The following is a 27,480-nucleotide window of genomic DNA, read 5'->3' on the forward strand; positions in this document are numbered from 1 at the left end:
GATTTGAGCAAGAGAGATATGGGAAGACCACATAAGGCAAATAATTTGAAAGAGCTCCAAGTTTCCATTCACCATCAGGTAGCAAATAGTCCAAACTACCACTTTGGTCCAATTTAAGGGCTGGGGCCGGAAAAGCTTCCTGCATGGGATACTGACATTCCATCAATCCCAAGCTTCCAAGATAATACAAAACCCTGCCCCAAAGCCAAATCCCTGTTGGCATCACTGTCATTAAGAAGTTTCTTATCAAGTTGTGGTGTATCTATACAATGGAATACTAATCAGCCATAAATAAGAATGAAATAATGCCATTTGCAGCAACATGGATGGACCAGGAGATTGTCATTCTAAGTGAAGTCAGAAAGAGAAAGAAAAATACCATATGATATCACTCATATGTGGAATCTAAAAAAAAAAAAAGAGAGACCCAAATGACCTTATTACAAAACAGAGACAGACTCACAGACATTGAAAACAAACTTGTGGTTACTAGGGAGGAATGAGGGAGGGATAAATTGGGAGTTCGGGATTTGCAGATACACACTACTATATATAACACAGATAAACAGCAAGGTCCTACTGTACAGCCCAAGGAACTATATTCCATATCTTGTAGTAACCTATAATGAAAAAGAATATGAAAAGGAATATATGTTTGTATAACTGAATCACCATGCTGTATGCCAGAAAATAACACAACACTGTAAATCAAATATACTTCAATATAAATAAGTAAGTAAGTAAAAAATAAATAGCTTTTATCAGTTCTCAGGTCGAGCTAATAGTAGGGTCTAGTGGTAGAAAGAGCACATGGTATGAAACTGTGGACAGTCCAACAAGTATTTCTATTCATTCTAATAGTGTGAAGTATTAAACCAACAAGGCTTTAGTTTACCACCTCATACCCTAGATGGTCCAAAGTTATGTTTATCAGCTTTAATAAGACCACATTTTACAAAGTGCTTTTCATCTCCTTGGTCAGTTAGGTCTCATGAGCACTCTGTGAGCCAGCGGGGCAGGGACCAATCTTATCCCTAGTTCAGGGACGACCAAACTAAGGCTCAGGGTGTTATGTGTCTTATGCAGAGCAATGCAGCTAAAAAGTGAGAGAACCCAGCGCTGAGGGACAACCACAAGACAAAGCACCCACTCAGTAACCTGAGATGCTGATGAGTGAGGGCATGAGAAATGATATTAAGGGTCAGCATTTTATTTTATTCCTTAATAAAGTCAAACTATGGAAACAACTAGAGGAAAAACTCAATCTCAAGTCCCAGCTGAAGGTGGTAATAATCCCCCTATCTTACCCTCACTTTTTTTTAAATCATAAAAGCAGGTAATATTATTCTGTCATGTCCTGGAACCAAACTGACCATGACCTCGGGAGCAGATTAAAAATCCATTCATATGGCTATGAGTGACCAGTAGGTGAACAATGGGTAAATAGCCTGAAATATCACCAGGCACTCATGCTGTGCCAGGGTTCCTAAAGTAGTGGTTTTCTTTTTCTCACCAAGAAAGATTTATTTATATTTTTCTAGTTCTTGTTGAGCTTTGACAGCACCCCATTCTGAGCCATGACAAACTTTGCCATTAAAATAACATCTTGGATAAACCACATTTCTCCTGGGGGTTCAGAAATGCTTTTTCACACTTTCAAGCCTATAAACCCAGTAGGGGTCGATAAGCTTATGTGGTCTGAATTCAACTGTTTCATTTCTTTTCAAAGCAAGATGAGAAAAGATGGGCAGATATGTCTGCCCCAACGGATAGATGACAAGAGCACAGATTCCAGGTCTCCTGGTGCCCTGTCCAGTCACACTGGATTGTACACATAAAGACGAGCACAAGGAGTAGGTGCTTTCTCTGGTATCACTCTCCATCCTACTGGCACAATGTGTGGATAACACGTGGAGTGACTCCAGGTCCGGCAACATATGAGGCCATTGCCTTGTGCGGTCAATCTCAGGGAAAGCAAGTCCCTGAGTTATAAACAAAGGACCGCTAAGTTGCATCAGAAGAAAACTGGGAAGTTGCTTGGGTCTGAAGCCTGAGTCTCTGCTTATACTTGGCAGTGTTGAGCCCTACCTGCCAGACTGAACTACACAAGGCATCAATGCCTAGTGAGGAGGTGCCAAAATAAAGCACAGAAAGTAGCTGCAGGGACCACGGATGCAACTCTGCTTATGGCCTATGTTAAGCCAATCACCAATTCTGCCCTAAGGAAATTAATGCTCCTCCCACCTTGTTAGCCTCAGAAAAGAGGTCTTCTTCTGTTCAAGTCCTCAAAAGTCTCTCAAATGATGGAGTAGACTCTCAATTAATTTATTCAACACTAAAATCACTCTTTGGGGAAGAACCCAAAGATACGTGCAATTAAATTAATAAAGTAAGTATCAGTAATCATTGATTCTTTTGGCTATGTCTGTAAGTTTACCTAGTCAAGTTGGCCCAAAAGATTTAATTTATGTTTTCATCTTCACCTTGGGAAATTGGAGAAATTGCTCTATATTTGTAATCATCTTATATCTATGTATATAGGTGGCAAAACACAGGCCATCATAACATAAATTTCATGATTTGCTTAGCATCCCTGAGAATCTTATTGAAGAAAAGTGCTTGGTTACCTGGGAAACTGCTCCTTTAAGGGAAATGGTGCAGAATTCTAGAATTTTATTTTGTGCTGATGAACACGGGGTGATGACTTCTCAGGTCTGATATTATGCTGATTAAGTGCACTCCCTGGTGATTGGATGATTATCGCTAACTTCCCTGGAGGGTATTGAATTTTAGCCAAAGTGTTTGCTTCCATGGAAGATGGCCACCCAGAATTGCCTCTTTCTCAGCAACACTGCAATCAAGCTCATGGTTTGGTCTGGCAGCACCTACAGGGCCCTCCCGCGTGCAAGAGGAAAGGCAGGAACCTCTGCTGGAGTCACTTAGAAACCAATGAGTGAAGTCACTTTGAGGAGCTGAGAGCCGGGGTGGAACCAAACTGCAGGGTTGTTCTGCCCCGCGTTTGCTTCTTCTGGCTTTTGTTTTGCTAAAGCCTCAGGCTTTGAGATTATACAAGGGAGATAGTGGCGTGTCTTTGAGACAAAGCAAGGAAATGAGAGATTCTTGGAGAAGATTACAGTCTGAGTGTCCCAAGCAGCATCATGACAATGGCAAGTTCTGGGAGGGAGACCACTGTCTTCCAGACACAGGGATGCCCAGATTTCCCAAGGATCCCTGTGCCCCAAATGCAGTGCGAAGCCACAGAGCTGCTAGACTTGAGGGGACCTCAATGCAGGCTGGATCAGGGGGCACCTCAGTGGGGACCAGTGAGGATCAAGGCAAGAAGGGCTTTCCAGGAACTAGAGATCTGATGGAGATGGAGACCAGACCCCCAGAAACAAGGGAAATAGCATTTCTCTCTGTGCATGATACTTGCATATCAATTTCCATATTATTTTGGGAAGGAAGAAGCCGTTCTCTCTTCCCCATGAGAGCCATTCATGAATCCCTGGTTAAGAGCCCAGCTCTACAGAATATTCTTTTTGTCCGGCTTGTTCTTGCTATTATTCTTCATATTCCTTTCTTCCATTTCTCAATTAAGCATCATTTATTCAAAGCCTGAAAAGGAACCTTAACAATAATAATAGCTATGTTTTTATGAAAGCACCTTCTGTGTATCAGGGCATTTTACATATTGATGCTTCTGATAACCCTAGCAGGTAGGTATTAATATTTGCTATTTTTAGATGAGGGAAATTAGGCCCCAAAAAGTTGTTATTGTAAGTTACAGAGCTTGTAAGATCAAGGTAAGACTCAAGTCATGGCTGGCTGGCTCTAGAGCAGTGGTTCTCAAACACTGCCACACGTTAGAATCATCTGGGGGTTTTAAAAAGGTCCCCGTGCCTGAACTGCACCCCATCGCTAATTAAATCAATATCCCTGGGGGCGGACCCTGGACATGAGTATTTTTTAACTCCCCGGGTTGATTCCGATCTGCAAGAGACCTGTTGCCAAGAGCTGGTGTCCAAAAGCCTCTGTATCTAACTGTTGTAGCCCCTCCCTAGGAAGCAAGCCTGCACGGGGTCTGTGACCTCCGAATTCAGCACTAAAAGTCACCCTCAAAACTCACTTATCTTTAGACAGAGAGGTAGGAACAAACAGGAGTTGCTCTTTCTGTTTAGTTTAGGTACTTGGCTGACGAAGCCTCCTGAGCCCACCCCACCCGAATTTTCTCCAGTTTGTCTCTTTAATTGCATGCAGGTTTGCTGGCACTTCTGGCCGAAAAGCTCTCCTCCTTGTGGACAAGTCTGTGCCTGGCCACCTCGCTCGCTTCGGACTTGCTGGGAGAGGGCTCTGGTGTGCCTCGGCGGGCTGTGTCCTCCAGCTGGCGCTGTGTGAATGAGGCTCTCCAACACGCAGTTAGATGCTCTAACGCTAGCTGACTCACTCCTGGCAGGGAGTGAGGAGACCCGGCCAGGCAGTCCTGACGAAGACTGTGTGAACACCAGCAGAGCTGGCACCCCTCAGGGCTGGGTGAACTGACCCCCTCTGCCAGGTACTCTCATCTGGGCTTGTCACACTCTGGGTCCCAAAATCCAAACGATGTGCCTTTGTCAAGGCGAGGGAGCCATCACAATGAAGACCCGTCTCTCCACGGCCGCCGCAGATGGAGAATTAAGAGGGTTAGGTGATAGGGCATGATGGGTAAAGGCCGGCGATGGGAGTGCGGCTGGACTTGGGGTCAAGTCCTGTCTCTACCACTTACCAGCTGTGCAGCTTAGAACAGGTTTCTTAATCTCTTGAAGTTTCAGTTTCCTTATTATAAAGTGGAAGTAATTATAGTACTTCCCCATGGGAATTTTGGAAGAATTCAATAAAATAATGCATATAAAGCACCGTGTATAGTGTCCAGCCAAGGTAGCCAGTGAATGTTAATGGTCACTTTCACACATGACGATCGATTGCCAAGTACCTACTATGTGTTAACACTGAGGCCCCAAGGCTACCAAGAGTGCTCAATCGAACTCTAATTAGAAGACGGGTAAGAGTAAGAGAGTTGGGCCTCTGGCCTCGTGATTATGCAATAACAGAGGGTAATTTTTCCAGAGAAGACAAGCCAAAAGAGTTAAAAGTAGGTCAACTGGCCACCTAAATGTTGCCAACTTGCAAGGCAGGACAGTTAAGCTGAGATAGATTTCCAAGTGCACACGTAGGAACATTTAGGTCCCAGACATTTCTCCCTCATAATGCTCAATTTTTTCACAAGAGATCTTAGAGACCATCTTATACAAGATCTCCATGTTACAATGGAGGAAAACAGAGCCCAGAGGTCAGGGGGGCGGCCCCAACTTTCCCACAGGTGAGTGCAGCCCAGGCGTGGAGAGTAGGCTTCCCCAGCCCAGAGTCAACGTCCCTTCCATGGCGCCACAGCGTCCCTTGTAAGACATGTGAATAACAGATTACAATTGATGGCGCTGATCATCTCTGTTCATCCCAGCCACTGGAATAAGTTATCTACGGACTAAGAGGAAAAGAACAATCTAATAAGGTATTTAGGAAATTCAGAACACAGAATTTAGAGGTCAGATCCTGAATAAGGTTCTGCTCCTAACCAACTAGGGAATTACTTGACTTTTTTGCGATTCCCTGTCCTTGAGGACAGAGGATGGCACGTGTTTTCTGCAAAGCAAATATTTAGGCTTTCCATGCTAGACGGACTCTGCCAAAACTACGGCAGAATCTTTGCACTCAGTTCTGCTGCTGTGGCACCACAGCAGCCCTTGACAAGTCACAAAGGCACTAATGTGGCTGTGTGCCGGTTAAACTTTACTTACAGGCACTTGAATCTCATCATTTTCAAGTGCCATGCAATATTCTTTTGGATTTTTTTCAACAATTTAAAAATGTTTGCAGACAGAACAAAACAAGTGGTGGGCCTTGGTGTGTCACTGGCCTGCCATTTGCCGAGCTCTGCTCTGGAAAAGGGACTCAGGACTAGCTGGTCCCCTCGCTTCACTTTGAAACGTTTTATAAGTAAATAGGTAAATTATATAAGCACAGGGAAGCCCTGGTTTGACTATAGTTTGAAAAAAAATGATCTAGAAATTTTAGTTATGCATATGTAATGAATGCAAGCCACGATTTTAGTTGTACATATGTAGTGTAATGTAGGTATTGAAAAATGAATGTAGTTCTAGATTGCATGAAGAGACAAAAAAGCATTCAGGCCATATGAAGAAATTATCCCAATATGTGGTTCAGAACACATGTATTTCTGAGAGCCAACTGTAAGGAGACCATTAACGAATCTGGTGGTTCCCCCAGAGAGGGAATTAAGACCTTGAGAGGTAACTGTGTCCAAGTGAGAAGGCAAGGATGACACTTATCCAGAGAGCAGAACCAGAGCCACTGGGTATCAGTCAAAAGAAGGCAGACGTCAGTTCAACAGACAGACTCTCCGGAGCTGGAGCTGTACCGCAGTGCAGTGAGCCACCTTGTACACAGGGCGAGACTCTCGCCTCACATACAGGGTGAGACCACCCAGATTATTCCCACCACTGGGGACATTCGACTGGAAGCTGGCTGACCACCTACTAAGGATGCGGTGCATGGTGTCACACTGCTGAGGAGACGAGCTCAGCTAAATGACCTCGAAGGTTCCTTTTTGGATCTAGGAGTCTACACAGTGAGCTAGTGCATAGAAAGGCATGAGGCAGAGACTTGATGTGCAAGACGCTGGGAGGCTTTAGTGCCCTGCGTAGCCCCTCTCTTACCTACAGTCCTAAGGACAGTGACACGATCTTCAGCCTTCTCGGCTCCCATCCAAACCAGCCTCACCCGAGACCACCCAGCTCACGTCCCCAAGGGAGGGCTCCAGGAGGTGCGTGCAGGGGGCCCAGGGAGCACAGGGTAGGACAGCCTGTCTCCCTGGCTTCTGCCTCGAGCTCGGCTTGATCTTGTGTTGGGGCCAAAGATTGCAGTAACTGGATTGTCAACAAAAGGGTGGAACTGGAGGGATGTATGACTTCAAAACATAGCTAGCTATTCAAAGGCAGATCATAGGAAGGAGAGAGGGTAAGAGAGACTGGGAAGGAGAATGGTCTCGCCCAGCTTCCTCCCAGACGATGCCCAGAATCAAGCCTTTCTTAGCTCTGCGTCCAGAGCTGAGAAGGAGTTCCCCCTCCCCGCCCCCGTTCCCCTGTGCCTGGAAACCCATTTCTACTGACACAGACTGACTTCGGGTGTTTTAGTGAAAGGGCTGAGTGTCTTACCCTTCTCGTTCATCATCCGTGTTGTAATACACCTGTGGAACAAAACAACAGGCTTACTGCCGGTCACACACCAGAAAGGGAAATACATTCCATGATGCACAGGCCTTCCTGTGCATTACACTGTCTCTTGAAAAAGACAAAAGACAAACCTGTTTAATGATGCTGTGCATGTGTGTCTAATACAAATTTAACCTTCTCATAGCCTCCCTGGGGTTAATTCTTAGATTTTAATCAACTCCCTATAGCCCCTAAGCCAGATCTTGGGTTTGACAATGAGGAAATATTTAAGGAAGATCTAAAAATCACTGTTTAGAAAGGTCTTGGAGCAGGGCCTGTGAGTAACCGATCCCATCCGGCCCGCAAGGGAACTGACTCCAGGCAGTGCGCTTTGGCGAGGGGAGGGGAGCAAGAGGGTCCCCCGGCAGTAACCCCAGATCTCTGTTTATTCCCCAAAGGGGCCTCGGTTACCCTGGCATCCCATAACCACAAAAATCCAGGAGTCAGCTATCTTCAGGCTGGGGAAGGTCATTTCACTCTAAGAGGTATTCTGATCAGAAGGCAGACCTCAGAAAAGAGACTTCTTTAGGTGGTCAGCATGGCGGCAGGCAGAATCAGATTTGAACAAATAATGAAGCATCCTTATTATTTGATGCGACTCAAGAAATCCAGAGGGAATCTGCTACGTATGTTAAGTCCTCTTGACTCAGTTATTTATGAAAATTAATTGTGGGTAGCCTTTTGTGAGCTTCAACTGTGTGCTTCAGGAATATTTTTGTTTGGGTGAAGAACAACACTCTAGTATCCCACATTCACACACGACCTTTGAAAGTCACCTCTGGTTCTAGGACATTTTATCGCTGTCCCTGCCACAGCCACCTGGGAGTGGAACAGCCATGCCTAGACTGACACCCTCTGTGCAAACTTCCTCAAAGGCTCTCGGCAGTCCCCGCGATGCTGCCAAGCCCAGACTTAGTTATATAACAAAGCTAGTTACCCGGAACTTTTTGGGAATGAGTCATGCTAGTCACTAGCCTGGATTTCCACTGGGAACTTCTTCCTCTTAAATTTTCTCAGTGTCTATTGTATTGTATACTTTGTTTCTTTTTAAAAAAAATTTTTTTTTGGTTTAGTCCTTGGGGATTTCCCCTGTTTTCTTTCAACTTCAGCTATGCATTCAGCATGTCGTTTCTTCTTAAACAGAAAACAGTGAACATAAGAAGCTTCCTCCTCACGACCCTAAGTCTCAGTGTGGCATCGGAGCACCTGTCGTTGGGATGTGCTAGTAACGGGACCACCGCAGTGCACACCGAGTGACCCATGTGAGCGAGAGAGTCTGGGCCATGGCACTGCACACACAACTGGGTATCAGGGTAAAGGACGGCTCTCTGCAAAGGTGACTAGGGTCCCCAAGCTGGAAGCGGCCTCCTCTTAAGCATCTTCCTGGCTCCTGAACGGCCCCTCCTATCAACACCCTCGCACTGTCATTCCTCCCCGCCGCACGTAATGACCTAGTTTCTCCTTGGTCACTTGCAGGGCTTCTTGCACGAATTTAATTTCTAAACAGTGTTTCTCAAACTTTCGAGTGCGTAAGAACTATCTGGAGACTTTGTCATAAATGCAAATTCCATGAGCCCCCCCCGGGGGGGGGCGGATTTTAATTTCAAAGACCTGGAATGGAACGTGGGAACCTGAATTCTCATCAAGAGCGCCTGTGATCTGGGGGAGGATGGTTTACCAGCCATGAGTGGGGAGATGGTTCTTGAGAGTGTGTGTGGGGGAATGAGGTCCTCCTGGGGTTCAGATGCCTAAAGGAAGGCTGATACCTGCAAAGTACCCATTACCCAGCAGCATGATGCCTCTGCATCCCACAGTTTCTCCCAAGCTCCCCTTATCACTTGCTTTTAAAGGCATTCCCAACGAAGGCCACATGACTATCAGGGCTTCAGTGCAAGGAGTGGGAGACAGGATCTCCACTGTGCCTGCACGTTGGGCTCACGCCCTCGTACAAGGTTTTGATAACCGTCTGATGATTATTCCAACCTACTAGTGCATCAGTGAGGTAATGAGGACGGAGAGGACATGTGGGCCGACAGTGAAAATACCTGCTCCCTGGCCCGTGTCTTTGGGTGACCACAGCTGATGGGCCTTCCACATGGCTTGGGGTGCTCACTGACCATGAAAGCTAGACGGCTGCGTGCTCTGAAGTTGTGCAGAGCTGCCCTGGGCTGATTTTACCAGGCTCACGCTTGCGGTGGTTCCTGAGCTGCCCACTATCACCTGCCTTCCTTTCCTGCCCACCCTGCTCCCTCATGGTAAAGCTGGCCCAGCCTTTGACCAGCCATGGCTGGCTCTTGCTTTGCACGTTAAAGCTAGCCAACCCCTGCCCCCTGCTACTTCCAGCGCCACGGCACTGCCCTCTTCCCTCCTGCCCCTGGACCTGTCTCCCAAGGCTCCCAGCGCTTCTAAGAAAAGGCAACCTTCAAAGTCCCAGCCAGCCTCCATAGGTGCTCCTGTCTTTTGACCAAGAAAGCTGATCAACCAGAGGATAGTCACGTGTTGTTCCAGGGCACAGAAGAGTGTGTTCCTTTGTGGCCCGGCTCTGGCAGGCTCCCTCACTGACCCCCTTAACTCTGACTCCAAGGCCACAGGCAAAGCCTGAGGCTCTTCAAGGGTGGTGCCCAGACAGCAGGACCCTTTGCCGATGCCCCAGAGGACTCTAACTGGGCTGCCTTACAGACCACTGAAATCAACAAACTGTGAAGACTACGCCTTCTTTCTGATTCAGCCACAGTCTAGGAGCCCAGTTCAGGACACGGAGGGGGCAAATGAGGCCAGAGGACTGACAGTCCCGAGCAGCCAGATTTGGTCACATTTTCTCTGAAGACTCATTTACAGCTTTGTGTATTTCAGGGGAATCTTGCCAAGAAAACAGGTCAGGCTGTCAGCTTTGACACGGGGCTGAAGCCAGAATCATGACAGTAAACAATAAGAGCAATTTAACTCAATTCTCTCCTCTCTTCTGGAAAGTGTGGACACCTAGCTTCAAAAAAAATCCCACAGGCAAAGACTGTAAACACACAAGTCACCACCATGTTATGGGGAATTTGAAATAAATAAAATTAGGTGCCAGCACTCATATCTTAATAAATCATAACATCTTCCTTTCTTCTTTGGGTCCTTTTCCTATCAAACAAGTAAGACAAGATGGGAAAGTTAAATTTTAGTGGAATGCGCTCTAAGAAAAAATCTATAGGTATTTTGTTACCATGTTGTGTCAAGAACAGCGACAGAAAAGTCCTGGTTGTGTAACAGCTTTGTCTCATACATATAATGAAGTGACACAGGGGACAAACTTCCTCAAGAGAAAGTTAAGCCAATAATGATTTCTCCGCTCAGACTAAGAGGAGAATTCCAGCGAGTGTCTTTGAATGGAAGAAAAACTTGAATGTGTCAGGAAGCACCTATTTCTTGAAACGGACCTTTCCTCAGAGGACTTGGCTTTTAAACAAAAACTAATCAACGCTAGAGTCACTAAACCTACTGGTTTGGTGAAAGGCAACTCTGCCTAATGCTAGGGAAGTAGTTTTTTTTCCCACACAATTTTAATTTATCACATAAAATAGATAACACTAACAATATTACTAAAAGAAAAACAACCACCCATCTCATAACCCTACTCATCAGGTATCACAATTTTTCCTGATGAATTTCAGGTACGTATTTGGAATCACAGTATAGACACAAATGGGTATTCTATTTTTTATCCCCACTAAACACTATCATAACTGGTTCCTGTGTTGCTACATCCTTTCCATAATTATAATTTTAGTGGCTGCATAATATTTCACCAACTTGAGCTACCAAAGGAGTTACCTATTGGGCATTTATGTTATTATAATATTATCTCCATAATTTCACTTTTACATATACCTAGAAGACAGAAACTATTTTTTTAAAGTCTTGTCTACAATCTCACTTTTCTTTTGGTGTAGAATAACTTACCTATTCAAGAGTAACTGTTAATTTACTAAGGGAAAATTTGTTGATAGAGTTTTATTTAATCAAAGAATTCTTCCTCTTGTGCCACTGTTAAAAGTTACAGGTACAACTTCCCACCAGTAGATGGAGCTCCATTGCATCAGGCGGATCCCACATGACAAAAATAACAAAAGAAAACTTTTCTTAAAGGTTACCAGCCTCCTTACTTTCTTCCTCTTTCACTTCTTTGTCAACACTTCACAGATAACAGCTCACTGTCTTCTTCCCCTTACTAAGTCGGTTTCCTCCCCTGAGATGTTCCTTTCTATAAAAATTCCATTTTCTGTAGGAAATGACTGACTTTTTGCCCAATGCATGGAGTGGAGGTTTTATTTTTAAAGTCAACAGTGCCTGAAGTGATGCTATCTGAAGGCTCTGCTAGCCCCACGGATGGACGGCAAGTGGATGTTAGCAGGTAAGGCCATACCTGTCCTGTCCTCTGCAGGTTTGCAAAGTGAACGTCGGGTATGAAGAGGACTGGCTGGGAGTGCAGATCGGGCATCGTTTTGAAGTAGGTGATGTCGCTCTTCTTCTGTAAGGGTATCGCTGCCAACTTCCCATCAGAGGCTGGACACGATCACAAAACCCACACATGAGCGGGCTACGAACGACTGAGAGCTCTCACCTGTAAGCTCTAGTCTTAGCCAGAATTCCTGATTGTCTCCTCTGAAGTTTCCCAAATGCCACAGATGTGAACACAGCTTAAAAGCCTCTCCTCTCCTACCACCAAACTAACAGAAAGAGCGGGACTTCGAGTGAGCTCTCCCGACGGGGAGCTCCGGTTCCCTCGCCCCCCTGTCCCTCTCTGAGCCCTAGATTCCTTGTCTGCAGAAGGAGGGGGTTGGTCTCTCCATATTAGAAAAGCCCCTCCTTGCTCAAACACTGTGATCATGTGATTCTGTCTGCTTCTCACAGGGATGGCTCACCCAGCCTCCACTGCTAGGGAGAAGAAAGCCGGCCCTCGCATGTCTGCGTTTTACTTGCAACCCCCTCCTTTCCACCCGTTCCCCAGGGACCCAGGGCGGCAAGGCCCACCCCTCGGCAGCCACACTCACAGTTGTTGCACTGGGTTTGGGAGGCCTGGCCTTTCCCCTTCTTCCTGTTCTGCTTTCTCTCTTCATCTCGGATTTTTCTTTCTGCTCCCTGACAGGGAAAAACAAATGCAGACAAAGCCGCACATGTGACCAGAGCATGCAAAAAAGACCTTCTGCGCACAAGTCACAGGGGCGAGAAACCACACGCGGGCAGGAGAGCAGGTGGCTCCATCCCCTTCCCTCCGGTGAGGCCAGGCCTCGGCTCTGAAGGCGGAGACCGGCCCTTCGTCTACTCTACATTGCTGGCTTCCAAGGGAGCCACTTCCCCCAGGTTTCCCCCCCTTTTTGGTATCTTGCCTATTTAAACAACTCTAGTTTTCACTCCCTACAGAAAGACCAGACCCAGTTCCCTATCCCAGTGAAGCCGCTTCAGTACCTTTAGTGATTGTAATAAAACGTCATAGGACGAAGCATTGGCCCGTCAACCTCATTCCTAGGCACGGAGAGGGCATTAGACTTGAGCGTGAATTCCCTATACAGCTTTTCCTTTGCTTGCTGGTATGGAACTTTCAAAAATCATCACGGTAGTGAAATGAAGGAGGGCGTAAGGAAACTGCACAGGATGTAAGATCACTTGGTCCATACGAGTATGATTTTGGGTTTTGCTTTACTATGTTCATATGCTGTTGGAGATGGTGCTCATTCAACCAAATAGAGAAGAGTTTGGTCTGTTCACCTCCTTTTTGCCCCTCTGTTCCTTGTAATCTGACTTTTTCATTGGCTTCTCTTGCCAAATCCATCTGACTTAACCAGTTGACCATCACGTTATGTCTCTTGCCTTCCTGGCCTACGATGATTTTTCAGTTAGCCTCTTCTCTTTCTGGTCATTCTTCTATGTCAGCTTTGCTAACTCATCTTCCTCTTCTGACTCCCCAAATACAGACGTTCCAACACAGTTGCCTTTTCCTTTCTCTCTCTCCATTCTTGCGGCAGAAGAATTGATCTTCACTTATTTTTCTACGACATTCTAGACAGGTGACACCCAGGTAGACACCTCCCAGCCGAAACTCCTCCCCTAGATTTGACATGTGCATTTCCTGTTCCTGCCCTTTGTGGCAGCGTATTTCAAGACTAGTAAAGTGTGGACTGGCCAGCAACTCTACCTCTAGAAACTGCCCCCAACTTACCAAGTATAAAAGAGACGGATTTGAGAGTATAAAAATTTAATCCTTCTGTTACACACACACGCAAATCAATTAAAAAGCAAAGGACAAATTGGTGATAAAACTTGCAATAAAATATCATGTAAAGCATTACCTCATTAATATGTAAATAATGATTCAAATTTAAAAAGCAACTACCATGCCAATAAAAAAATGAACAAGAGTCGTGAAAGAGGCAATTCCCAGAAAAGGACACACAAATGGTTTGAATTGAAACATTGAAATATTTTTTTTGCTTATCAAACTTTTAAAAAAGCAGACTCCCAATTCTGGCCAAAGTAAGGCCATGACACCACGGGAATTTGTGGCATCATAAAGGACATGGCTTTAGAGCTGATTCTTGAAGAATGAGTGATTACAGCCAATCCCTTACGTGGCACTTACCCTGTGCCCGGTGAGTTCTAATAGCTTTACATAGGTAAGATTTGGATAGTTAAAATATTTTAACCAGATATTTTAAATATGCATTTTTTTGTCAAAAAACTTCTTACTACCAAAAGGGAATAATTATCTCACAGTGCTTCACTTTTAAGTTTTGAATTGTCACTGATATTTATAAACCGTGGAAATTCATACAAAGAAAGAGCTAAAATATAGAAATATTTCCTCTGGAAGTCTCTTCAAGATATACTAAGGTTTTGTAGAGTTTTGTTTTTTTTTTTTTTTTTTTTTGGCCAGATAACATATAATATTTTCAAAAAATAGAGGGTTAAATGCACAGACATTACCTTGTTCAAGTGGGTGTGAAATATAAGCAAAAGGCCCCTATTTTTCATTTTTCTGTTGTGTCCATGTAAGACATTTTTTTCTACATATTTGAGGTTCTGTACAATATAGTATTCAGTGTAAGTAGAAATGTGGAACTTTACCTATATAAATTACAGCTCACCCAAGACACACCCCAAGATTTGTCAAACAATTTTGTTTCTAAATTAGTGTTTTGTTTTGTGCTATTTCTATGAGGAAAACGTCTAGAACTAATCTGTTTCTGGATTTATGTATGTTCAACGTCAATTTTTAGAAAATAGTCACCAGCTTACTTTTTTACAGGTATTTTTTGATAAGCCAAACCCAAAGGATTAAAACAAAAGAGTAGATCTCCGTAGAGCCTAGTCTTGGAGCCACATCTATGTAAGAAATTTCCTGCCCAGAAGGCCCAGATATCAGCACTAGAAAATAATTCTGATAGTTTTCAAATTTAGGAGAACCACAGTTCTCATTTCTAAAATGAAGCTTTGACTTCACGATGACCCGGGGAGGCTTTGATACATTCAATTAAAATGGAGAAAGTGTCCTTGAACATGACCTTCCAAGAATTCCTTTCTTTCCTGTGATTATCTGTGACCCACAGCTTCTAGAAAATATTCTTTCCCCTCTTACTAAAGTGCAAAGAAATCTAGTTCTTCCAGAAGAGTATAATTTGCTACAAACACCAAATTTATCATTTGGAATAATTTCCCCCACCTATATGTTTACTATGGAGGGTTAAATTTGAAAAATATGCCTGAGTAGTTCCTGATTATCTTATGATCACTTTTGCCACCTCTTGAGAGGTGATCTTTGTTTTTTTATTTGACTCTTAAATTGTTTCTCTTAAATTTATTTTAAGACTGTGGCGTCAACCTAAAGTTGGCCAAGTACCAAGAAAACACCAAGGGGCGGATTCTTTAGCTCTTCATAATCTTTAACAGCCATTGCCTCCAAGATCATTCTAAACAAGAATTAATAAAGAGAAAAAAATTAAAGAGAATGGCTTTATTCTCAAGTTCTGAACAATATATAGTTGTTTGCAGTAATGAAATTCTTGTTTTTCATGAGAGATAATGGAAGTAATTAAATATACAGATATGCATATAAGTATTGATGTAGGCAAAGCTAATAGACAGCTCCTGAATTTTTTTAAATTCCCAAACATATGTATTTCAATAGAAGTATCATAATATCAAAAAAAAAGTTAGAGAAAGCCTTTAATTTCATCTGCAATTTCACAGGTGCATTAATTAGAAATCAAGCTTGGGAACTAAAAATAGTACAGAAGTCCATCTGTTTAAAACTTTGGACTGTGATTGGGAAATTTACAGTTTTAAAACGGAATAGCTCTTAATTTTTTTGCTTTAGAAGAAAGTTCAAAGTGCAAGAATTAAACTGTTTCTCTTTTCAACCTCCTAGGAGTGAGTTTTGTCTGGATTTTGAGATTAGAGCTGGAAATATGATAACAAATTATAATAAAAGATTTTATGTCTAGCTTATCAGAAAAATTAATAACGGTTAAGCTTAATACACCCTGCTTGTCCCGTGAGATTTCTTCCTTATGGGTTTTCTCTCCACATCAGGACGTGTGAAGTAAATACTACCCACTAGCAACTCTTTACATCACTAACTTCTTAGAGTCCCTCTCATTCTAGAACATAAATGAGCAACAATGCAATAATACAACAGTCTCTATTCATTCTGCATTCTTGTTTTGTTTTAATTTTTACTATTTATTGGAACAACTCTGTTGAGAAAAATAATTATATGAGTGTGCCTTAAGCCCTCTCTTTCCTACTTTCAATTCCAACTATGACATAAAGGTAAATGGACAGCCCGGGGCTTCTGTTCCATCCTTCCCTCCCTTTCTCCTTGCTCTTAATCTTACTCCTCACTTTCAGGAAGGAAAGTCATGGAGGGGGTTGTACCATCTCCCTTGAAATTTGTGGGGTAAAGTAAGGGAATTCAAATTGCTTAAATGTGCTCCCATTTGTACTTTAAAAATTCCATGTTGTACATCATTTGAAAATGCATTCATAATGTTTAATATGCTGAATTAAAGACATATGTTTGAGATTTACAAATGTTAACCACTATACATAAAAATAGATTTTTTTAAAAAAGCTTCTTCTGTATAGCACAGGGAACTATATTCAATATCTTGTAATAAACTTTAATGAAAAAGAATATGAAAAATATATATATGTATCTGCATGACTGGGACATTGTATTGTATACCAGAAATTGACACATTGTAACTGACTGTACTTCAATTTAAAAAGGTTAAAAAAATAAAAAATAAAGATATAAGGAGTATGAGTCTGGAATCAGAACTGGATTTACATCCAGCTCCTTGACTTTCTCACCAAGTGACTCTGGGGAGTTACTTGTGCTCGCGGGCAGTGTTCTTATCCGCGCAACTGTGTCTGTCGACTTAAATGGCCTCTGCAGAGGCCACATAGAGGCCACCTGACTGTCCCTGAGAGGGCTGTGCCACTCTGACGATTAGCACTAACTGAGATCATCACAACCTGAAAGGCTGTCAGGGTTTCAGAGCTATTTGCTGCCAGGCTGCATGCATGTCTTTAAGCCCAGTGCAGTTCCAGTCGATGGTTTCCCTTCTCTCTTCTCCTGACCGTCTCTGCCTTCTGTTCACAAACGCCCACCTCCTCCTACTCTCTTTCACTGCTAAACTACAACTCAGACATCCTAATGGCATGGTCTATCTTTGATACACCTGACTGCAGCACCTTTAAGAGTATGAAAGAATAGGAAAAAGAATATTTATATGTATAATTGAATCACTCTGCTATATACCAGAAACTAACACAACATTGTAAATCAAGTATACTTCAATTAAAAAAAAAAAAAGAATGCTGGGAAATTCCGAATTAGCCACTAACCTCTTTCTCCCCTTCTTCTCCTCTCCCCAGGATTTAATCTGAATTCCCCTTTTATGTCCAGTTAACGCTTATGGCAGTTACCACCTTATTCTACTTTTCATAGTCTCTTCCCATCCTCCCTAATTTTTAAATAATTGCACTATGTCTACATTGTCAGAACATAGACTGCCATGACTGTCTCCCGCATCATTTAAAATTAGCTCTGTAAGTAAATCTACACTTAATGTGCACCATCAGTCCTTTTATCCGTGCCTTTACCACCATATTGGTTGTCTAAAGTTTGCTCTTTACTAGATTCCCCAAGAAGCATATTCCCTGGATTTTTGCTTGTTTGTTCATTGGTAGTTTTGTGTTTGTTTTATTTTGTTTTGCTTTTGCCTGTAGTCTTTATACTTGAAAATCAGCTTGGCTAGACATAAAATCCTTGGCTTACATTTTCTTTACTTGATTACTTTAAATATCGTTATCTTCTGGCAAGGTGTTGCTGTTGAGAACTTTGATATTAAAAGTTTCCTTATAAATGACTTATTCTTTATTTTAAATTTCTTAGATGCCCAAAGGATATTTTTAAAGTCCAACAGCTTAACAATTTGATATGGCTACCCTGAATCAAATTTCCCAAGAGCGTGTATGCCATTTAAATATATACACTTTTAATTTTAAGTTTTCCTGGTTTATCACTTTTGGCATTTCTTCTTTTCCACTGTTACTTCCTCAAAGATTCATATTGTATGTCTATTGGCTCTTCTTTACCTGGCTCCTGTGTCTATTATTTCCTCTTACATGTTTCTTCATTTCTTCTGATTTTTAAAATTCTGCTATTTTTCAACCTGTGTTTCTCTTAAGGCATTATCTTCTATATTTATTCACTCTTGTGTTGCTCGCAGTGTAGTCTTTACTTCTGAAATATTTTAATTTTTTGCTTTAAATTTTTTCCTGATTCTATCAGATCTCTTTTCAAGTCATTCTGTTCTCCGAACATCCCATGTCTGAGTTTTTCAAATTGTGACTTATGTTGTTCTTCATCATTCCTATGACTTTTCTCAGTTTCATTTGGCTCATTTTGGAATATTAGGCTACAGAGTTCACCTGTTTTGTGGGCAAGTCTTTCTGGCAAGCATTGTCCACCAGAAGTCAATTTTTCATCTTTGTTTCATGAGACATTGTATGGAATTCAACTGCTTTTGTTTCTGCTAGTCATTTCTAAGTGAAATGAGAGGGCTAGGGTAGTCTAGCATCATGACTCTCATTTTCCTGTTCAACTGTATTCACAAAGTGATAAAAGAAAATAGTCTTGTATTTCCTGAGATCTGCCTACTCTGTATCCTTTCCCCTCTTCCTTTTTATTTGAAACTTCTCTTTCCTTTGAACTTTTTTTTTTTTTTTGGTCCAATTTAACTTGGATTCTACTCTCAGGAGGCTTTTCTCAGAGCAGGACTTTATCCTAGAAGAGAGCTTCCATTTATACCTTTCCAGAGTTTATAGAGCCCCAAACCCTTCAAACACATCAATGTTCTGTCCCCTTGCACCGACCAGTAAACTGGAGTCTGCACAGTTCACACCCTCCCACCCCAGTTTCACGTACTGCCCTCAGGTGGTCCACTTCACTCTCCAGTACCCTGGATCAGTTTTGTAGGTTCCCTGTTCTTTGGTCATCAAGTGGTCCCACTACTTTCCCTCACGACGCTGACATCACACAGGTCTTGAAATTGTCGATGCTTGGTCCCATTCACATCTGGGGTTTGTAAGGGTCTCCTGTCACATCATCATGGGATTTTAATCTTGGCTGTTCTAATTGTTCTGTCTCTTATGGGGGAGTTCAGGAAGATTCAAAAACTAATCTCCTGAGGAATGAACTTATTTTATTGGTACCATTTCCATTCCAAAAGGCTCTAGATGAGAACCCATTTAACTCATAAAACAATAAGGGTTATACTGATATGTTCTGGGACAGGATCTATATACCTACTAAAAACTGTTAATCCCTTATTTCAGTTATCTAAGTGAGTCAGACTCACAGCACAGTGCAACGTCAATCAGTCGTTAAATTAGTGGTAGAATGACTGACTACAAAGAAAACATAACGCAGGTGACTGATGGCTCCCTTGCTATCTAATCGGAATGAGGATGAAAGATTACCACTCCCGCTGTGGTCGGTAAGTGATTATTTTGACACCACTAGACAAGAGAAGGTGACAAGGGGGAAATGTCATTCAAAGTAATATCTAATAACAAAAATACCTTTATGACAAACTGTCATTTTTACTCACTTTGTCGCAGAAGACCTTGATCTGGCAATAAGCTCTATGAATGGGTTTATTGCTACGATTATTATAACTGTATGTGTCAATCTGAATCATCAGAGGAAGTCCTTTCACCCCTTTTTGGGAGGAGAAATCTGTGCTCAGGCAATTCACGGTGATGAAAATCTGAGAGAGGAAGAAAAAAGAAAAAAAAAGGAAAATTTCACAGGTCACCATAAAGAAGATCTATAAAAAAAAGCATAAGCCTTAGACTTAAAAATCAAAATACTAAACAAACCGATAAGGATAACTGAAGAATATTTGGATCTTCTCACAGAAAAAGTGTTGAATGCATAAAACATGATTTCTTATATAACTTATTATTATAAATTGATAAAAATTTTGCTTTTATATTCAATTTTAAAACAGACAATTTAAACTACTTCCCTTTAATGGCATCAGCAAAGTCTCACTTAGTTTTCAAACATGCATAAGTTAACTGGGTGAAATACTGTCTTCTCAACGTGTTAAAACTGTCACTTCTAATAATTATGTCAATTTCTCTCATCTCTAACCCGTGGGATAAAAAATTAAGCCATGCAACCCCTTCCTCTGTGCCTTATTGCACTGGAACATAGTTATTTGTTTACACATCTGTCTCTCCTACCTGAGTGAGATTATGAGAGTTGAGACAACTTCTAATTATTTTTGCATTACTCGTACCTAATGTAGTGCCTGGCAGGGAATAAGCATTCAGTAAACATCTGATGAATGAGGTCAGTGAGTTCACCTGGAAAGCCCACTAGATTGAGAGTCCAGAGCCCCAGGCTTTAGTCCCAGCTCTAGCACTAACCAGCTAAAAGACCTCAGGAAAGTCACTTCTTGTCTTTGGTTTTCAATTTTCCCTTTGAACCATTGTTAAATCCCTCCCTGCAGAACAGAATATCAATACGAACACGCTTTCACTCAGTGAAAAAGTAAAAGAAGAGCTGGCAACGGTGAGACAGGAGACAGGAGGGACGCAGGGCGGTAAGGACACCGGCATCTTCCTCTCACAGCATGAGGTGTCAAGAGACACAACAAAAATGACGTGACTCTGAAAACGTGGAAAATCAAGCAAACGACGAAAGACGATAGCACTGCTCAAGAGAACTGAAAACGGTAATTTTATTATAAAATCTTGGGAGGAATAAAGGGAGGAGAATAAGTGACGAAGTTTAGCCTCCTTTTATATAGTGTGGTGACGTCAATATACACTGTTTTAAGGTGAGTTATCGTGGACCAGGGGTTTGAGGGCAGCACCTAGACTTGTGGAAACCACATGAGTAGGAGGTCTCTGGGGGAAAAGGAAGCACACTGTATTATACTCTCAGTGCTATTTTCATTCAATACCCTAAGTGTTGTTTTTATGTAACAGAAAATTTTAAACCCACTGTTCTTAAATTGTACAGTTAGGTATTCTGAAAACCGTTTCATCTGATGTATTATCTGACTCTTGTTTGATTTGATCCCCTTGACGTTTTCATTCACCTTCAAACCTGGGACCTGAAGCCTTTCACACCACAGAGAACAGCCCTGCAGAAAGCAAGGCACCACTGCCAGAAGCTGCATCTTAAAAGCCATTTTTTGAATTTTTGACATAACTACCAGGCCTGACTTAATTCATTTCAAGCCCTATGCCTGCAAGCCTTCGGATCTCTCATTTTTAGTGCTATATCCACACAAGGATCATTCTTTATTTCTGAGCATCTTACTTGGTGATGAGAAACACATTAGCAAGGCACCACATTGACAGTGGTCAAGGCCAGATGACAGGTCTCAGCGACATGCCAATTACAACCACCCTGCGCCCCAGGCCACAGGACCTCACTTCTCCAGCCATGTCTGAAAACAAATGCCTAAAGATGATCTCACCACAAATATGGTCATTTTGCACATTCATCCCTTTTATCCATTCAGTCATTCATTCATTCTATAAACATCAACGTACAGTCCACAGTAGGTCAAACACAGTGTTAGGCACTGGGGATACAGAAGAAAGCCAGACTCCAGCCTCACGGAGCTGCCAGTCCAAGGGGAGGACAGACGGGCAATCCAGCGATGACCAGCACACGGCGGTGAGGGCTCTCCACGGAGAGTGATGTGTGTGCAGAGGCGGCGAGAACACGGAGCCCTGAACTTGGAGGACAAAGTGAAACGCAAAGCCCACAGAGACACAGGGATACGACCAGGGATTTCACAAATACTTGTTTATTATTTAGGAGTCGTGAAGACAGAGTGACTCAAGACGCAGATGTCAAGTGGTTTAGGGCTGCTGAGTGACGAAGGTCAGTAGGAAAGACTGCCGTGCCTGTTTCTCCTACCGAGCGTCCAAGGGGAAATAAACAGAATGTGCTGCCCGCTGCTCCTGGAGATGCCCTCACTGCAGAGGACGGTCATTCGTGCCACAGACATACTCACCACGCCCCCGAGACCGCACTAGGTGCCCGCTCAGAGGCACCAGTTACGGCCCCTGCGGTCACAGAAATCGGAGGACGGCTGGGGAAGGAAAGACAACACAGTGGTGCTCTGAAGATTACAACAGCTTCGTCAAATGCTGATCTTCAGGTCAAAAAATAAAAGCATACTTTCCTAGGGACACTTGACTTCTTTTACTGTTACTGTCATTACTGGCAAAAGGGTTATCTTGGCCAGAATGTGTAAATCAGCACAGCTTTATGCCAGCAAATCAGACGATCACTCTGATGAGCCATGCGGTTGTGTATATTCTTGGCTATATATTTCAAGTAGAAATCTTCCTGCTGGTGGCTGTAAGCCACAGGGGCCTCGACCCAGACTGGTTCGTTCCTCTCCCTCACAAAGCCTGCCTAGTGCTGCAGAAGCCAGGCGAGAACAGTGCCCTGTATTTCCTAAGCTGTTAGGATTCCTGGTTGGCTCACTGATCCCCCACACATGACTCACAGTGGGCATCCACCCAGACAGGCAGGAGGCAGTATTAAATGTGTCCTGGTCAGATCCAAGTCTCAACTAAGAAAGCTTACCTACCGAAACATGTGTATTTATAAGGGCCACTAGAGTGGGACAGAGCCACTGAAATAACAGATTTTTACTGGCAATATCCAACAGTACAGACTAAATCCTCCATGGGGGAGCATAACCCTCAGCAACCCCCCCCCCCAGTAAACAAGGGCTTAAAGGTCAAATGAGCTACAACACACTGGACTCTACCAGCGGACACTTAGACGTAGGTCCTCTTAGTGGAGAAAGGTCCTTCATAGAAGAGCTAGTGGACCCTCTTTGATTCATGACATCCTGATCCTATAGAAAGCAAACATGAGAACCTGCCTTCTCTGCTACATCGTGGTGCCAGCTCCCAGCGTTATCCCAACAAGCAGAGATTTTATAATGGGATTAGCACTGCTTTCTTCTTGCCTGGATATCTGCTCCAATTGCAAAGCACAGTCTATGTGCTTGATGGTATCATAGTCTCGCTGTACTGCACTTAAAACCCAAATGGTTGAACTTTAACTGCAGCTGGGGGGTTGGGAGGCATGCAAGCACATTAACTAAAACCTTGGCTTGGGACTGATAAGCATTCATTTGTTTCATCTTGCAAACCCAACCATGTCCCAGCTCTATGCACAGCAGGCTAATGTGAGAGCAAATTTCTTGGAAGTTTATCTACAAAGCACTGTTTGTAAATGTGTATTACAGAAACTTAGGGAAAAGGTATGCTTTACCTTACCAAGTGTTCATCCAAATGTCAAGCACAGAATGTTCTTTTTAACTTCAGTAGGAGCCCTGGTTATGTAAAGAAATGCCGTGAACAATTGGTCTGTCAACCGAGAGCTATGAATGCTGTTTTCCTATAATTCTTACAGTACATAATTTATTTTAAAAAAATTTAGTTGAATCAGGTGTATCCAGGCAGATAATAGATACCATTTTAATTTTGTCATCGTTCAAAGATTGATTCAAATTGATCATTTGTAAAGGTACCAAGAACTTTCCAGAAGTAGAGGCTGTCTCGTGGTAACTGACAATTTTTAATAAAATCATTTTTTGACACATGAATTGCAATTCCCATTTTGTAGTCCTTATACAAGAAAAGCAACTTTGCCCAGGTTATATAATATCTCTCAGTTGAACATTATGTGTGTAGTAAGATTTATTAAAATAAACACAGATCAATGGGCTTAGAATTGCTACATTAACTTGATTATGAACTCCTAAGATTTTTCTGACAGCTTGCCATTAAAGTAAATGGGCCAATCTTCATTCACAAAGCAATTTGGGATTTGAAAAATCATAATGTCCATAATTTGATGGGGAGTATTTATTTTCCTCTTTAAACAATTGTATTTGCATCTTCAAGAAGATCCTATGATTAAAGACTAAAAAAGCTACTTATTTCCTAAGGTTGATACTCTAAAGAGCTCTTCTACAAGAAACTGCACACACATTAGCCTCCAAATTACAGGGACAGGCATATATCAAGAAATCAGCACTTTCACTGTAAAACGCAAACAATGCACAAATACGTAAGTGTCTCTTACAGTTTCCATACTCTGTTTTCTTCTTGGTTCTTAGAATTATTAAAGACCTTTTTATAGATGGTTTTCTTACCTTTCAGCATTTTTTTCCCATTTCTATGATTGCATTTGGTGCAGAGATAAAGCCAAATTGAGACAGAAAGATAGACTAAAAGTAAATATTAACATGTGAAATCTCAGTCGTGAGCAATTACTTATTTCCTCCATGTACTAATTCATCAAATATTTATCAAGTAGCCTCTCTCTGTGCCTGGTATTATGTGACAAGGTGGGACACAAGAATGCTGAGACAGATTCCCTGCCCTCAGAAAGCTTGCTATTTTGTTGAAGATCTCAGAAACTTCTGGATTTTCTGACACTTCCATTTATATGGCACCAGAAGGGAGCAATTTAAAACCTGATAATATATTCCTGTATTTTCTCCTACAGATACTGTGGGTATGCACAGATACACATCTGGTTTACTCACACATCCTACCACAGTTTTCCATATTCTTTTAGTTCTCAATATTCTCCATTTCCAGAATATACCAAGCTTGTCCCCAGTGGACAGCCTTTGCTCTGTGCTGTGCCCTCCACCTCCAAGGCTGTTCCTGCTGATCGTCACACACTAGCTCCCTCTGCTCACTCAGATTTCAGTCCAGGGTCCGCTCTTCAGGAATCCCTGCCTTAACCACCTGTCTAGAGCTGGCTTTCTCCTCCTCCTCCCACCTCAGCCCACGATCAGCATCACATTCCACCACACTGCTCTGCTCAAGTTTCTTCATAGTCCTCAACAGTATTTGGATTTGTCCTGTTTATTTGTTGAGTGCTTAATCATGTGTCTGCTCCAAGTGAACGTAAGCCCATAAGAGGAGGGCCTTTGGCTGCCTCAAGCTCACTCTAGTCTCAGGGCCAGGCCCACAGGACATACTCAACAAATGTTTGCCCAGTGAATGAAGAGAAAATTACTTTTCTACATACACATTTTCCTCTTTAGCCATGTTCTTGCTTTCATAAACAAAACCTCCTATAAGCCAAGATTGCTTTTTTTAGTAGCTGAAGTTGTCAAGATGATACAGCAGAGTTAGCTGCTCTAGCCAGATTATCCTCAAAAAATGTTATCTATCTCTATATCAACACACACAAATTGAGCACCAACTATCTAATCAGGATGAATGTATGTATGTACGTATATGTATATATGCTACCGAAGATGCTGTATGGAGATGTCATGGGAGATACAGAAGTCCATGGTAGAGCCCTGCCCTCAAGGAAGAGGGGAGATAGAACATCTCTCACTGTGGTGGGGTAGACGTGAGTAGTTACTAAGTCGAATAGCTCAGGCTATGTCTTGTAAGAACTTGGAAAAAAGGACAGAGTTCAACAAGGGAAGATTTCCCATAGAAGTCCTGATCTAGAAGAAAGAGACATGGAAGAGAAGAAAGCGTATGCTGGCTCTCAAAAGAGTGAAGAGACCAGCCTAATGGGAGAGGAGGATTCATGCTGGGGAGGTTCAGAAAGAGCCAGAAAAAAGGCAGTTGGTGACAGAAGAGGCCAACCAAGATGCTTGTATCACTGTGATCAAGGAACGAACCCTTGATGAGGTTAAGGGTATATTCCTGAGGCCAAGGGCAGAGAGAATGGTGACCACAGTACCCAACATCCAGGTTACAGAGAGGACAGAGGGAAGACTGAGCAACGGCCACCAGGATCAGAAGTAGAGGGTCTGTGCCCCTTCCAGATGCCAGACTCATGGAGGGAAGGACGGGAAGTCCGATTGCTGGGGCGAGTGAGCCAGGACAGGAAGGTGGAGAGGGGGCACCTCGGCTGGGCAGTCTGGCAGAGGAAGGAGGGGTGGGCAGGAAGGCGGCCCATGGGCAGCACATGCAGAGGTGTTCTTCCAAGATGCAGGAGGTGTTCACGCAGCAAGAGAGGATGCACGCCAGGCTGCAGAGAGGAGGACTTGTGAGAGGTAAGAGCCCAGGAAGCAGGGATTAAATGGGATCAACTCACAAGGGAAGCTTTGTAAGACGAAAGACAGAGCTTTCTCTGAAGCTGGAGGGTGAAATGAGAGGAAAGCGCAGCGAGGAAAAAAGTGTGCAGGAGGCTCGAAAGCATGTCCCTGGTGCAAATCCTGACACTATGGCCTTGGACTAATTGTTAAACCTTTCTGGGCCTCATTCACCTAATCTGTTATGAGTGTAATAATCCTTACCTTGGCACCGTGACACTTTAAAGTGAGAATATGTTTTTAAGGCGTAAAGTGGCATGAAAATCTAAAGCAGCTGACTAGCATCGCCATGGTCTCATCTTCAGGTATCTCCGATGCCTGGTCGCCCGGCCAGCCTAGTCTCTGACTCCAAGCTCCTCCTTGCCCCCACTGCACAGTCAATAAAGCCCCATACTTATTACCTCCCCAGTGATGCCACAAGGCTGGCTTCCTGCTCATCCCTGGTCCCCCAATTCAAGCCCTCCTTCCAATAGCTTCCTATCAGATTCTCTCCCAAGGCATTTTGTGATGCTCTTTCCAAATGATTCAAAAGTAGGTTAGGGTCCAGGAGCCAAGATGGCAGAGTAGAGAGACTCACAGCTCACCCTCTCCCACAAATACACCAAGAATTACATCTACAAACTCACTGAATCTCACAGAACACCTACTGAACTCTGGCAGCGTGTCTCTCGTTTCGAAATACAGGAGGATTCTCACAAAATCTGACAAATAAGTTCATACTGTGCAGCACAGGGAACTATATTCAATATCTTGTAGTAACTTACAGTGAAAAAGAATATGAAAATGAATATATGCATGTTCCTGTGTGACTGAAGTACTGAGCTGTACCCAGAAACTGACTCAACACTGTAAACTGATTGTACTTCAATAAAAATAAATTTTAAAAAGTAGATTAGTTATATTCACATTAATCTGAATAAAGAGGTATTTAATGAAGGTGAATTGATTCAAAAAACACAGACACTATCTCTGTGTGACACTCTAGGAGGAGCAGAGTCCCAGGCTTGGTCGGGGCGAGAAGAAGGGCGAACTCTCTCAGGCAGGGCCTCCCTTGCTCTGCAGGTGGCCGGCCTCTGCCACGCTGCTCTGTCACCTGGACGGGTCTTGTGAAACAGCACCTCAGGAAAAGGAAGAATTTGGACGTTGGGTAACAGTGGGTGGGGCTGTTTCATACATAATGAGCTCCCAGTCCGAGGAAGAATTTAAGCCAAGACTGAGTCACTCACTCACATTTCTGACCATTTGTTATTATTTTAAACCTTTCCTGTTCTTGTTTAATACTTGAAACTTGTTTTGAGTTTGTCATACCTGAATCTAGCACAAAGTTCAAAAGAGTCAACCGTGGAAACCATACACCCCGCCCCCCACCAGCACTGCCCCCCAACCAAGAGTTCCTTGAGTGGCCTACATGTTCTCGTGTCTCCTTCTAGAAACATGCTATGCAAATTCATAGCCTTTTCTTTTCTGTACAAATG

The 27,480-nt window shown here is 42.9% G+C and overlaps 1 protein-coding gene across 2 annotated transcripts in view; it reads right to left on the bottom strand.

Moving 5' to 3' along the window:
* The window catches only part of GRHL2 (grainyhead like transcription factor 2), a 142,767-nt gene that overhangs the window by 19,441 nt on the left and 95,846 nt on the right, over nucleotides 1–27,480 (bottom strand). For both annotated transcript variants that reach the window (XM_010981884.3, XM_010981883.3), the window contains exons 9-12: nucleotides 19,487–19,645; nucleotides 12,362–12,449; nucleotides 11,734–11,873; nucleotides 7,269–7,300 (exon numbers count right to left, since the gene is read on the bottom strand). In XM_010981884.3, the coding sequence (XP_010980186.1) occupies nucleotides 7,269–7,300; nucleotides 11,734–11,873; nucleotides 12,362–12,449; nucleotides 19,487–19,645 (419 nt within the window). The remainder of the gene's footprint in view (nucleotides 1–7,268; nucleotides 7,301–11,733; nucleotides 11,874–12,361; nucleotides 12,450–19,486; nucleotides 19,646–27,480) is intronic.

This window comes from Camelus dromedarius, chromosome 20 (genome assembly GCF_036321535.1).
Source record: "Camelus dromedarius isolate mCamDro1 chromosome 20, mCamDro1.pat, whole genome shotgun sequence".
Taxonomy (NCBI): Eukaryota; Metazoa; Chordata; class Mammalia; order Artiodactyla; family Camelidae; genus Camelus; species Camelus dromedarius.